The sequence below is a fragment of the Phalacrocorax aristotelis genome, chromosome 7 (genome assembly GCF_949628215.1).
Source record: "Phalacrocorax aristotelis chromosome 7, bGulAri2.1, whole genome shotgun sequence".
Classification (NCBI taxonomy): Eukaryota; Metazoa; Chordata; class Aves; order Suliformes; family Phalacrocoracidae; genus Phalacrocorax; species Phalacrocorax aristotelis.
In genome coordinates, this window is record NC_134282.1 from 35,003,141 (window position 1) to 35,018,328 (window position 15,188).

General features: G+C 37.8%; 1 protein-coding gene across 2 annotated transcripts in view; it reads right to left on the reverse strand.

Annotated features, from left to right (window-relative positions):
* The window catches only part of UBE2Q2 (ubiquitin conjugating enzyme E2 Q2), a 50,401-nt gene that overhangs the window by 21,213 nt on the left and 14,000 nt on the right, over window positions 1–15,188 (reverse strand). The window contains exons 2-5 of one of the 2 annotated variants that reach the window (XM_075099968.1): window positions 12,347–12,451; window positions 5,284–5,388; window positions 3,635–3,691; window positions 1,403–1,543 (exon numbers count right to left, since the gene is read on the reverse strand). In XM_075099968.1, the coding sequence (XP_074956069.1) occupies window positions 1,403–1,543; window positions 3,635–3,691; window positions 5,284–5,388; window positions 12,347–12,451 (408 nt within the window). The remainder of the gene's footprint in view (window positions 1–1,402; window positions 1,544–3,634; window positions 3,692–5,283; window positions 5,389–12,346; window positions 12,452–15,188) is intronic. The other variant, XM_075099970.1, reaches the window with a different exon arrangement.

A 15,188-nucleotide genomic window follows, 5' to 3' on the forward strand; every position in this document is an offset into this window, starting at 1 on the left:
GAAGTTTTTAAAATTATTTAGGGCCATTAATTCATGACAAGAAACAGACAAGATTCTGCTTCCTTGGCCAAAAATCCAGGTGTTCCCTAATACCAATACTAAATCTTAGTCCTTCCCTAACTACTTACAGGTCCCTCCCCTGTACCTAACTACTGCTTCACATGCTCAACTATTAGCTTAATAATAAATAGCACTTCTTGTGTTTGGACATGATCTACAGATGTCTGCTGACTTGCCAAAAAGCATGCAAGAACTTATGAGCTCACACAGTAGAGGGCACCAATTTAAGCACCTTCTTTCTGTACAGGTGACTTATGAAAGTTTTAGAACCCTTACCTTTGGTTGACATTGGTCATGAACAGAAGTAATGAATTTCATGCATTACAGATTTCAAGCCTCTGTGAAACAAAGGTTTTGATTTCTTTGGAAGCCAGCCTAAATAAAGTTAAGGTTGTATGACATCATCATTCCCTCCTACATGCACCTTGGAGAAGTAGAAGCTTCTCTGGAACTTGGCACTTGTGACAAAATGTTTCCAAACCTCTGGAGAACAAACAGGTTTTTTAAAACTGCCTGCTGGCAGGACCACTCAGAAAACTATGATAATAAAGCCGCAGGGCTGCTGAAGGTCCCTTGCTTTACGTCTGGCAAAGGAAAAAAAAACCCTTCAGTAATTTCCAAGTGGCCTAGATATTACTGAAAAACAAACTCACTCATAAAATGGATTTAAAGCACAAATTCCTGGATTTACTAAGTATGTTAGGTCACCCATGACATTTAATGCAGTTTTTTATATGGCTTTATTTGTTATTTTAGTAAGAGCTCAGCCACAAGAGTCATGCTTACAACCTAGATGCTTTCTGCTGATTCTGCAAGGAGGACTACTGTTCATAAAGGCATCAAGAGACAGGGGAACAACCAAATAGATACCTCTGGAAATTGGATGACCAGTTAAATATCATTAACAAGTGTGAAACCTGGATTTACAGGTAAGACCTGACCCTAGTGAAAAACTAAAAGATACTTCTTCATCCAGAATGTCAAGAATACCCCAACCCAGTTTGACAAAAGAAATTATGACAGCATTCTCCCAGGCTGAATGAGAGTGCTTTGAAGTAGTTTTTGTGCCTCTGTGGGATATGGGCTGACAATTAACTTCCTGTGCCAAAGATTTTCATGAAATATGAGTCCAGTTACCTTGGAATTTTAGCTGGCCTATTCAAACTTCTCCAGAAAGAACAATTTAGGTCCCAAAACTTGAGACATTTGTCCTATATATGCTGGAAGTCAGGTACAGGTTAATTTATGTCTGGGTGCATAACAGCAGGCTTTATTTACTGAAAACCAATTCAGTTTTAAAGCCAGAGGTATTGCAAAGAAAAACCACAAATCATTAACTCACATTTAAGTGATCTTGCCTTTGATTTTTTCTGATTTTTTCTAAGATTTCAAGGTTCTCTTTTTCAATGCCTTCATCCTCAGATTTCTTCCCATCAACTGGTTCCTCCTCCTTCATATCATAGTGATCCAGATCTTCAATGTCCTATGGGATAGAGGAAAATTCCCTGTAAATAACTTAACTATGCTCTTTGTTCAATGAAACCCACTCCAAAGGCATTTAGGGATAGTCACATACTACACAGTGCTATGTATTAGTGACTGTTGGATGCCATTTCTGTTTTGTTCTAACTGCACTCTCTCAAGCCACCAGTATTCCCTGGAAGCGTAGGGACCCATCACAATACAAATGAGACCCAAATTCACATGTTTCTGGTCACATAAATGAGCACAATAAAACCTCTGTGAGAAGTTAGGATTGTAGTGAATTAGCCTATTAAGGTAGGTAGAAAACAGAAAATTAAGGCACTTTGAACAGGGCTTGAGAATTCAAAAGTACAAAAATTCAGGGTGTCTCCAAGATGTTTTTAGAAACAGACTCTTTTTTTCGATTAGCATCCTGGCTATATTACACTTCTGCCAAACAACGATTAACATAGCTCTCAGGGCTACAGCACTCCTTCAAGAAAGTTAAATATTAGAAAGTTACATGTACTTTATTTAAGGTGAACAATTTCAGCTGAAGATTAGATGCAACATTGGAATATGAAACAAAATTATGTGATCACATATCTCGATCACACAAGCCAACATTTCAGTTCTGAGTTCTAGACTAAGACACTGAAAAAATCTTCCACCCTGTGTTCTGAGACCAGGTTATCCTGTTGCAAAGGAGCACTCTGAACTTAAGAGAACTGCATGTAAGGTGATTCAAGTGCTATTTGTGGAGAGGAGGGGAAGGATGTAAATACCTTGAGATGAAAAAGGAAGCGCTACAGCAGCCACACCGGCAAGCTACGAGTACATGACTGTCAGATACGCTCTAATATGCAGTGCTCCACCACACCTGTGGGTACTCTTCATGCACCATCTGTTTACATAGCAGGAAAACCTGGCCATAAATGCGAATTCAAGGATGTCTTATGTATTACGAAATACACCTGTCTGATGCCTTTGACAACACTGTTTTCTCCAACTGTAACAGATTTAAGACTCAGTATTCTTTAAAATGCTCATGTTTCTCAAAATAATGATATAGCCCTATGAACCCTAAGCTGATTTTCAATTTAGAAATTGGACTGGATTACAAGATATGAGTGCCATATACAATGCTACCTGACAGCTTATAAATAATGACAGACATGACTATTTTTTTTGTCTAAAGTGACCCAGAGCACAAAAGGTTACTTACAAGTCTGCAAGCAAAAAGAGCCTTGCGGCAGCAGGATACAAGAGTGTACATATTACCTTTACAGAAACTCTGGCTCCAACAAATGTGGTCTGGGTCAGGCGAAATATGGTTTAAGAGAGAGTGTTTCAGATTAATTCCAGAACACGGGTAAAATTTACATCTTTTCTAAAGGAAGACCTTCTATTCAAAGAATTAAGTTGCTCATTCTTACTATACACCTTCTTCATTAAAAATCTAAATGAAGTAGTCAGGACAGTTCTATAAGGCTATCTATAGTGGTTTAAAAAGCAAGCATCTTGGAGCTATTCTAACATGTTGTAGAAGAAATTGAAAGGGGTGGTTCTCACACAGTAAAAAGCTCATTAAATGGAGCACCGTATTGCCAGACAGTGACATACACCCCTTAAAGTTTGGCATATCTCTTTCACGTGTCCTTCCATTTTCTGCTATGTATTATAGTTAAAAACTAACTCACCTGTTCAATAAATCAGCAAACTGATTTACTCTTAGCCAGTCTGCTTCGATTTGGGAGGCACTTCCAACTGTATCTGAGCCAGTTCATATGCTGCTTGAAATAGGAGTTAACTATGCAAACTTACTGATTTGGCACAATGTTATGTACCATTTGACTAAAGCACAGATGTCCAATGCTCTGTACCCAAGTACCTCGCAACTGAGATCTAGGTTTACAAAGAGAATTTCACTGGTTTTGCTGGTTGAAGTGAAAGCTGACATTAAGGTAAACATCCAAGTTTTTAATTATCTTTTCTGTTGAACTCTAGGGAGATTACATTTTACAGTTTGGCTTAATAATTAGCCAGCCACTGCAGAGCAAAATGCCAAAATTCTATTAGATTAGGATAACAACCTCATATATACACATACTTCACCCATATCTTCCTCCTCCTCCTCCTCCGATGTAACTTCTTCTGTTGTTCCATTCTGCAACAACAATGAGGTTTCTGCATAAATTGTGCATATGTTCCTTCCTTTCAAAAACAAGAAGTCTACTATCAAAGAGAGAGCAGTATATACAGAAGTTACTCTTATCAAGGTCTGCAAAGGACTGAAGTTTAATGTGAAAGATACATAAAGATACTTTCCTAGAGTATGACAGTGAAGAGATATTTGCAGGAAGCAAAGATAAACAGAATGTCACAATTAATTTCACATTAAGTTCTAAGTGGAAACTTAAGAGTCAGATAAGGATATCCTATCCTGAGACAGTGACAAATGCAATAAACAAGTCAAGGGTGTTATAACTCAAGATCTCTTAACCATAAAATGAGATCATGGCTCTGCTAGAATCCATATGCATGCTAGACCTCTAAAAAGAAAAAACCCAACAAACTTTAGACCTCTAAAACTTAATGGATTTTTGCCTCACTACCTAGAACTTCTACGCAACAACCACTATAATCATACAAGCCATTGTCATTAGATTATTTGATAAAATACATTGAGTTCATTTTTCATGGCTTTCCATTTCAGGATACCACTTCAAGCTCAAGAAGTTTGAGCTGCAGAAATACTCAGGCGCATTCTAATATACTTCTTGTCTGCTTACTCTTCCTTTGGCAAAGAAGGAATGCCACTGCCGTAGACAATGCAGGGGACTAGATGGGTCTTTGGTCTGACCTACAAAGCCACTCTTATTTAACTTGCAAATTATCTGCCATTTCTAGCTAAGAAACCTTCCATGAGTTTGCTTTTGAGTTTCAGAGCATAAGCAAAACTCTTCAAAGCTACTTCCTAATATTATGGGCCTATTGCTTTACAGTTGCACTACTATGTGGGTGGCTGAGGGAAAAGACCCATAGGATTACAATTTGGCACATGACCAAATTTAAGCAAGTTATTTGTCATTACTATAGTACTGTCCCCACAGGAAAACCATCTGTTACGCTACAGTTTTTAGAAATCATGTCATCTTAACAAGTACAAGCAAATGAAGTTATCATAATCTTATTAAAAATACAAAAAAGAACAGTTACTGTCAGTTACTAGTTCTGTTTTCAGCACAATACAAAACACCGTAGTTAACCAGAATGTTTCACAGCCCTTCATAACACTTAATTTGTCAAGAGCCCAAAAAGTAAACAAGGCACCTCAGATACTCCCTATCCAAAGTAGCATATGGTCTTGATATCCCATGTCTCTGCAAGGGACTGAAGAAGGAGGAAAACATCAAGAGTAGTTCATCCAAGTGCACGCTGTAAAACATACACTCTTCAAGAAAAAGCAAACAGTGTTCAATCACATTTATATTTCAGAAAAAAGTAAATTTGGGAAGCAGTAGGAATGCACAGCAATTGGCTTGAACAATATTTAGAAGGGAATTAAACTGACAGCGCTGGTATCACATACACACCTTTCAATGATACAGAAACTCCAAAGGAAATTGTGTAATATTATCACACCGTTATTAAATGGATTCTGCAAACAAAATTCAGATTGAGGACGCCATAAAGCAACAGTGCTTCATATGTCAGTTCTGGCTTACAAAACGTTTAATCATTCTTAACATAACTTACCTGTCCGGCTGGTAATGGCTGATCTAACATTTCAACATCTGGATGCTGAGGAAGATTATATAATCTGCAGAGGTCACATATTAGTCTCTTCAGCTGTTGAAGAAGCTATAAAGGAAAGAAAACATGGAAACATCTATTTAAACCAAAGCACAGAACAATATATTCTGAATTTTCTTCACCTGTTGGTACTGAACTTTCAGTCTGTGTACAGCATTTAAATCTGCACTCATTGGAATAAAGTTTAAAGACCCCTCTTTTTCTCTGTAGTCACTGTAATAAAATCCCCACAATAGGAAACCAAGAACACATGGCAAGCTAAAGAAGGCTCCTCTTCATCTCCTCATGTCAACTGAAGAAAGTCATGAGGAAAAGAATGATCTGCTCTGGCAGCATCATCCATTCCAGGTGTGGGTGTCTCAGCCACAGATCACTAGGGAATAATCAAATGGTCTTATTCTATGAGACAAGTTGGTTCATTCCAGTTTCCTAGGTTCAAGAACCAAGTCTTCAAAAAACCAAGGAGGAACAGTCTGATTTTCCACATCCTGAATCCCTTTCTAGGGTACACCATTGAGGTATTAGAAGTAAGACAAACACCACACAAGGCATAGAAACTAGCCAACCTCTGAGCTAGAGCCCAAGTAGTCTGCTTGCTGTGTTTTGTATCAGGTTGAGGCACAATCTGTTACTATCACTGATTTCTGTTTCCAACTTTCAGTTAACTGCAAAATATGGAATACCTTTCACTCACTGTAATGCTATCCAGAAAATAAATTCAGTTCTGCAGAAATAGAGAAACACTAAGTTTGTTTCTTGATCACCATGCTAATTAAGTGGATTTCCACCACTTTTAACTTTCCCTAGGCAGCCTCAGATTCCTAGTTAAGGCCAAGACCAAAAGAGACTGTACTACGCATTTCCTAACTTTTCAAGGTCTTTGCATAGCTATGTCAGAAAAACAAAGAAAGGGCTGCAGAAAACATTTCCAAAATGGTCAACACTTCATTATTTGCAGAATAATACCCTAGAAGAAGCTTGCCAAAATTATACAATCATTTATCAACTTTTATTCTAGATACCAAAGGGATTTTGTCTCACCACTTATAGAGGGCAGCATGCACACCACTTATAGAAGGCAGCAAGCAAGACAGCCATTTCTGTACACATATCCTTCAACACTACCCATAGTTAAACTTGGAGCAGCAACCCTAACTCCCCTTAAGTATCTCTCCACAAAGGAGGGAGACTCAGGCAATGTAGCCTCAACCAATGTACACCATAGACTGTATTATCCTGAATGATACCTCAAACCACACTATTTGGTGTTTGTATACGGTATTTCTTAAAATAGACAATAAATTAAGGTATGTAAGAAAAATCTAGTCACTCCAAAATATTCTACATGTCTAAAGCCTTGCTATTGGCCAGTTTAAATGCTCTTACCTTACCCTACTGCAAGTGAAAATTCAGCCTCTCCAGGGTTAAGAACTCATTTCCAAGCCCAACTCACTAGCAGGGAAAGGCAAATGCTGCCTTTCTTCTATCTGAAAGCTTCCCTGGTGCTTTTCCCTTCTCCAGTAGAATTCAATGTTCCTGTTTAACAGGAATGTTATTTATTCATTGAAGGCCATGAACTGACATACGAGCCTGCATTACAAGAATTATGACGTTCTCTATCACACTGCATTTGCTGTTTCTGCATCATTCGTGGCTGTCATCCTTAACTCAAAAATAAAGCAGATGACACCAGAAGAACTGGTGTTTCAGCAACACATTTCTTGTGAGTATATATGTGAGATGTGATAGTTTATGTTGCCAGGAGCTTTCTGTAACAATCACATTTCTCAGTGTTAAGACTCTACACCTGTTTGAAACTTCCTGGGTATCTGAAACAACAGGAAATCTTTTAGCAGGCAGGAGGCAGGTTAATCAATCAAAAAGTTTGCAGATAGAACCACAGGTCTTAGAACTATTATTCTCAGTACGTGCAAGATGCCTAAAGTTGCACTGCTACACATTTGGTCGAGAACATTTTCCTCTGCACAAACAACACTGCCTCATGGAGAGTTGGAGGATAAATTATAAAATTGAGGAATTGTAATTTTTCCTCACGTAGCTATGTAAAGCCAGGCAAGCCATTAATTTGTTTACATCTGTTGTGAAGTGTACAAAAAAATCTGAATGGTGGAAGAATACCACCACAGGCATTTGGCTGGTCCAAAGCTTGGAAAAGCAGTTGAACACAATATTAAATGTGTCTCTACAGAAACAAACAGTTAAGGGCTGGGAAAAGAGTTAATAACTGCTTCCTGGCCTGCTTCCTCCACTCCCCATCCCCTTCATAAGAAGTCCTGACACCTGAACTGAAATCAGACAGAATTTTTGCAGACAGGACCTAGCACATTATAAGCTTCCCCCACTTCCTTCTGAACACAGCACCACTGTGAGGTAGGTCCACAAGCACTCTCAAAGCAACAAACTGCTGGCACAACCAGGACCAAATTACACAGTGACTGTGCCTGAAAATGTGTCTCCCTGCCTCCAGCAGCACATTTTCACCTTCTCATTTGCACTGGCACCAGAGATCACACAACCATGCAGCAGCTTGCAAACTCTGAGGCAGATCAATTCCTGATATGCTTCAGCACACAAGCACCAATTTCACCATAAAGGGTGAGGCAGGAATGTGCAGCTGAGAGCCGGGACCCCTTTCCTTGGCAGCCGTCTGCACCTCAGGGGTAGCTGAATACAGCTGAGCTGTCAAACTGCAGTTTCATTTTTATAGCTAAGTTGTTTTACTTGACATCAGTTTCTACAACGGTGGTCACAGGGCGAGAAGCTGATCCTGTCTCTACAACTCTTCTTCTTTACTGCTATGTTTTTCCTCCACAGGAATTCATGTCATACCCTTGATCCTTCTGCCATGGACCACGATCACCACTATCCCTTATGCTCTGCTCACATGTATGAAAAATCATAGCATAATTTGGGCTGAAAGGCATATCTGGAAGCCATCTGATCCAACTCCCTGCTCTAAGCAGGGCCTAGCATGATTTGGTATGTGTTAATGGTACATGAATAGACTGAATAGCAGATTTCTGCCACGTATTAATTAATTTCCAAGCTAACTTCAAATGTTTGGCAAATGTAAAATGAATGCTTAACACACCTACTTTGCTGCTACTGAAGAAAAGTGGGCTATCAGTATACCAATAGTTTCCGTGGAATACAAACTGCCTAAAGCAGAAATTATACAGCAAGTAGAATGCACAGGGTATTAAATAGCCTGCAAAAGGTAAATGCTCAAGTGACCAAATACAAAGGCAAATTTATAAGTTAATAATATTTAATATAAAAACAACAAAATACTAACTTCTAATAGATAAATCTGTGATATAACTTTTAATGCTTCAGGAGTTCTGATAAGTTGGTATTTCTTATGGACACCATAATGCTGTTTTAGAACACAAAACCACCTCTTAGAATTTTTTATTTCCTGTGTTAACATCTTACAAATCTGAAAACAGTTTATAACAATTTTTCTGAAACCTATCCTACATTAGGCCTTTTTATGCATGAAGAGATCTTTCTAATGCAGTATGAAAGCATTAACAGTTTTAGGATAACTTTAATGATATTACTATAGTGCTGGGTTCACTATGAAGCACCTCCTTTTCTGACTACCAAGAAACAGGGACTGAGGAAGTACACACATACGTATGTATACACATACGTATTCTTCTGCAAGTGTCTATATACATATGTATATACACACACAGAGTCTGTATCTATATAAAAATAAATGAATGAATCACTAAGTCTTAGCCTACCACTGAAGGAAAGTGCTGACAAGGAACCAGAGGGAAGAAATAACTGTCATTTGGAGTGGGGCCCTTACTTCTCTGTCAGGTAGTCTGTGGCAGTTGTTGGCATCACACACATTCAGCAGCCTTGGGCAGTTTCAGAAAGTAAAGCAAAGCTTCTTCCTGCATTTTGCCTCTATGATCTCCAATACATAATTAGTTGCTGCCATGTTTGTAGTTTGCAAGGGCCAACATTCTTTCCTAAAATGCCATCATGTGAGAGTAAATCTAAACTTTTAGTACAGAAGTAGTGTGCTCACGGACAGCAGCTTATCCAAGCTGTACACTTATGCCAGGAATTCTATACTTTTTAAGCCTTCCACACAAGTTTAAGCGCTCAATGTTTGGAAAGTGTGAGAATTAAAGCTGCCCACCTGAATTTAAGTCCATTTCACTATTGCCTTTAAAATGCAAACATCCAAATCATGTATAATTGTATTTAATAACCCATGAAGTAAGGTTTGAGATATTAAACAGAACGAAACTGAAGCAGGATTTATCTTTTGCATTGCACAACCACTAGAAGGCAGCTGTCTGTTTCAGCTACCCACCAAGTCTAACGCAATGATGATTTTCAGGATCTGAAAGGGTATTCAGGAGACACTACGAGTCAGACAGAATTCCATAGCCCCTTCATCTGCTGACTGCAACTTGTTCAATATGAACAGTCAAGCAGCTAAAACCTCCAAACCTAATGTTAGCTCTGCTGATCGTGTTCTTAACACCTTTTCAACATTTTCAGTGTTTTGAGGCATTTTCACAGCAAAAAGCAGCATGCTGACACCAAGGTAACACAGAGTTTCAGACCCACAGAAGATTTTCCAGGAAACGTGTGCATGATTTTAACATAGGTAAGCCAGTTTTCCTTTTACCATGTCAAATGACATGGCTTCCATATATATATCTCTGCAAAACTTTTATGCCTGAAGAGCATGGTCTTCAGTTTCCCAAACAGCTGATACCTGTCAAAAGTTACAAAGAAAGTAGAAAGGGCAGAGTAATACCAAAACGAACTCTAAATCAGAAAGCATGTGCTAGCAGTGCTTTTAGCATATGTTCACTGTGCTCAGTTGAGCTCCTGGAAGAGTCCAATGCTATTCCCATTCAAAATTTGACTGTTCCAATAACTTTATGAGTTATATGGCAGAACAGATGATCCTTTAGCTGCAATAAATTAAGCGAAAACTGGTTTGAAACATTCTAAAAGTCTAAATCAAAATAAGTGCGGTTTTTAGGAGATAGTGTGATAAATCAGAAGTCTCTGAATTTCTATAGGTAGTAGTTCCTTATCCTTTTCTACCCTACTCCAAGAAGTCTGTGTGCGAGTTGCTCCAAAGCCCTTGAAGGGGAGGGAGTTGCAACACAAAAAGCTGTAGGGAGGAAAAAACAAACCCAAACCACACAAAGCCAAGGCTTTTGAGCAAAACAAAAAAAGTCAGATTTTGTAGTATAAGTATCTGTCTCTTCAACCACTCCTGTCTGTCTTCATCTTGGCATAACATGATGTGGGGTGGATTCCCAAGAAACCAATGGGCCATTCACAGGTGTTTATTACATTAATCCATCAGCTTTTACATGGGCAAGTACAATCTTGATATCAGAAGCTGTTTTCTTACAATGTACATAAGCAGTCTATGTGCATATGCAATTCAAGACAGCAAGTCCTATACATGTTTGTGATAAAGCTTTCTACCCTATTGCAAGCAAACCTGTAGGTAGTTAAACACAGGAAATACCTTGTTTAAAGTCTTCAGTCTGAAGCTACTAGTCACAGCTTCAAGCTGAAGAACCTTCCGAGAAGTGTATTTAAGAAAAAAGTTGGTTTGGCCATATTTTCTGCTATTATACTGTCATATGTCTTTCAAGGCAGAAAGACTAAGAGGTCTGTAACATCCTTCAAAAAGTAGTTTAGTCTAAAGTTTAGGTTATAAGAAGAAAATACACATACGTATGCCTCCAATCGGATCCAACACAACATATTAAAACACTCATGTTCCTCTGCAATGCCCCTTTGTTTTTAATTGTGGCAAGGCACATGAAAACTCTCACTTGGTTGTTAGTTTTCTAATTATTTCTGCTAGAAGTCAAACACATCCTAAATATTCTTTAGGAAAATAAATTTATACATCCTTATTTAAGGCCATGTATGTTTAACATTATCCCAGTAAACTATACAGGTAAGTGATTTAGTGAGAAAGAACATTCCCAACTTTTCCAAAACCAGGCAAATAGTAGGCCCAGCACATAATCCATGCAAGCAGCAGTATTCTGCAGCTTGATTTGTTTTGTACACATCACATGCATGCATTCCTATACACAAAAAAAAAAAAGTTAAAATTTTCTGTTAAAGATCATCCTTAAGGGCTATTTAATATCCATAAAGCTGAATTTTGAGAGGAAAAACAACACTCTTAATCACTGAATTTGTCAGTAGGCTGCAATACTGCTCTTTGTGGAAGAAAGTACATTTGTACTGAAACTTTTCTCCAAGTAATATTCAAGGACACTTACTTTCCTGCATAAAAGGGGAAGTTAATTTTGTATATAGTATATATACACACAGATATATATACACACTCACATACACACACAGAGCTCCTATCACCACATCAAAAAGGTACTCAAGAAAGATATAATGCCTGACAGTTTTCTGAAATGCAAAACTACCATTAGAATCTGTGCAAAGATTTTCTTTAAATAGCAATTGTCCAAAGTCACAGCACAGTTCAAACCTATCACTATCTCAGGAACATTCTGGTGAATCAGAAGCTATCAGGTCTAGTTGTCTTTACTGAAACCAGGAATTACCATTACAGCCATGTTTCAGAGAATATACATTCTCAAGAACACAAAGCTTTTGCCTCTGTAATTGACGTCTGTGCAAAGAAAACACTACAAGAGCTGTTTTATTCAGTAGTTTGTTCTACATTCTCATGCATTTCATTGTTTAATTACTTTCAGAAAACCTTAAACTGTGTAATTATTGAGGCTGAAACTTAACTGCTTTTAAAGAGCAAGCATTTAAGTCATCATCTCCTCCTTGACCGAAATCTTTTGGATTACTTTTGGTTAGTATGTTTTTGGAAGATAAGCTTGTGTTTACAAAACCCCAGAAATAACCCCAAAACTGAACTAATTTAATTGCCTGTTAATGTGACAAAGCTAAACAAACTCTCAAAACAAACAAAACACTTGCTCACCAGTGTATTGCTCTTCTTAATATCTTCTAAACGCTCTAAGACTGAAGTCAGGTTTGGGTCATCTGATTCTACAAACCATATTGGTGATGAAGAGGGGTAAGACTCCTGTTAAAAAGAAAAAAAACACACAAAAGACCCCAAAAATAAACAAACAAAAAACACAGCACTTTTAGGCAACACAAGAGAAGTTCAAAGAAATCCAGCCAACTGGTTCTTCTAAATTCATCCTATTTTTATCTTGATCAGATGGTGGACATACATAAGAAACACTGCTGAAAAGTTTAGAACCCTGGAGGCGGGTGGAACAGGAGGGCGAAATTTAGAAGTGCAGTACAGGTGATTATTACCAAAAAATAGAATCACAAGTAGTAGATGTCAAAGAATAGAACTATATCAATGTCAACAGTAAGCATTCCTTCAATATAATTGACAGGTTTGGATTATTTTGTTTTGGTTTTAGTTATTTAAGGCCTTCTCCACTTCTTACCCATTCAATTAAATTCTAGTAGCTGAGGACAAATTGCTAAACCTCAGCTTTATCACATGGATATTATCTTCATATCCCCACGTCCCACAAAATGATGTGAAGGAATTTCCACTCACTTCCCTCTCTGCAGTTTAAAAGGAAAATATTTCTCATTCCAGAGACAACAGATCATGCTTCATTCGTCAATACTTAGAGTTGAGGTTCCTACTGCTACTCTAATAGATGACTCCAAAATGTGCACCATACTTACAAATTTATACTCTTTCCTGATTGCATTGTATATTTTTTGCTTTATAGTTTTCAAGACAGCAGTAAGCAGCTTCACAGAAGGAAGATATCATAGCTGCCTGTCAGTATTACTGTCTGGCCTTTAGTGATTCTCAAGCAAACCTAGCCTTAGCAAGCTCTCAAAGTGTAAGTCCCAAAAGGAAAACCCAGACCTTCCTAACTTAAACTAGGTTCTGCCATTTGAAAGATATTGGCTTTATTAGAATGGAGAACACTATCCATTTGAAAACTGGAAAAAAAAGATAAAGATACAAACATGTTAGAATTGGCTTTTAATAATATGAAACTTCCTAACTGACCTTGTAGCTGAAGCACTGAACCTCATAAAAGAAACAATATTACTAGATAAAGGACATCAGCTTTGGCAAAACAGACTATCACAGCAGAGTTCCCACCTGGCAGCATACTCAAGGGAAGTTCTAGTTCCAGGTCTAAAATTCCCACCTGTAAACTGAAGCCTTTGCATAAACTTATTTTTAAAACAAACTCAATCCCCCTCCCAAGTTTATATTTCTTTAAAATCATAGCTAAAGATACCTTAGAAGAACACATGATATTTCTAGTATCTTTATGAAAAGACAAACTGTTTACATTTTTCAGCTTCACTTCGAAATATACCATACACAGAAACGTTTATCTATGCTAACATCTCAAATGTCTATCAAGGAAGTCCAGTGCTCAGCTTGCCAAGATTTTAAAGGCTAAGGAAGGCAAACTGATGGGTAACTACGTGTGGTTTAAGCACTTTCTTCCTTTACCAAATACAGGACCTTGGAAAAGAGTATTTCCTCCTCAGTTTCACTTAAGACACTTTTGAAAGACTATCCCTGCTGAAGAAACAAGGTTAAATTCACAGCTGCCACTGGGTTCCTAAACTATTATTTTTAGGAGCTACCCTTCACAAAAGATACTCCAGGTTTTGTACTGAAAACATCTGACTCATTTTTAATAACGTTCAACCTGCCTGTAAAGCCTTCTGCAACAGTACAATATTCTTACCTCTCAAGACTTGCACACTGCACACTGGATCTTTATGCACAGTGGGGAATATCTGAAGGGAGACTGCTAACCGTTCCCTACTGCCTGAAGATTTGTTTGAATGATCAATTTCTGAGACCAATCTCTGGCCAGCTCATTAAGTTAAGAGAAAGCCAAACACTGCCACCATGACTTTTGATTATGCCAACATTCCCATCAGAAAATACAGAGAACAAGCAAAATCCCTTCCAAGATTCATTGAGCCATCTGCTTCTTAAAATCCTCAGACTCATTAGAATAAAAATATTCTCCAGACACAGCCAACATTTGGACTGTGTATGCACATTCTCCTAACAGGTATTTTTGGCTTTTATTTTTTTTAAATATCAAGCATTTGTTAATTATGTTAATCCAGGCCTAAGCAAGTCTATTAATTGCAATGATTTATAAAAGATAAATGTCTATCAGTCCACTCTTCTAAATTTTATCTGGAATCTGAAGACTGCTTACAGAATGAAGGTCAGCTCTTCACTGTCCATGTTCTTCTCTTTTGACAATTCCATTTCTCCTTTCTCCACCAGAAGGATGAAATGACAAACCCACAGTAAGACATTTGTTGGCTGCAATTAGTATCTCTCCCAGTCTTGGGAGCCTATACAAAAATCTTCTCCAAAAATCTTGCAGGAAATCCTTTGTCAGACAGGGACATGACTGAGAGTGCAGATTTGATGATTGAACAAACCCAGTATGTGTTCAAGTACATTACAGTGGTTACTTGAACATGCTGATGGCCTTCTATACTGATTGACAGCCCTTCCTCATTCTTTGCTTTCATTCCAACTCACTCCATTTTTTGCAATGAAAGCAAGTCCTGCAGTGTGTGAGAAAACATACTAAGATTTCATAATGCCTGCATTATTACTGTATAGAACATATAAATTACTATACCCTAGAAAGGATTAAGTATTCAAATTTTTAGTCTGCTTTAGCTTTTGAAATATGAATGGGAACAATTCATTTATCACAAAGGCTTTTCTTAAACACTGCGTGAGCATATTCACTCACCTGCATCAGAAAATATTTCAAATT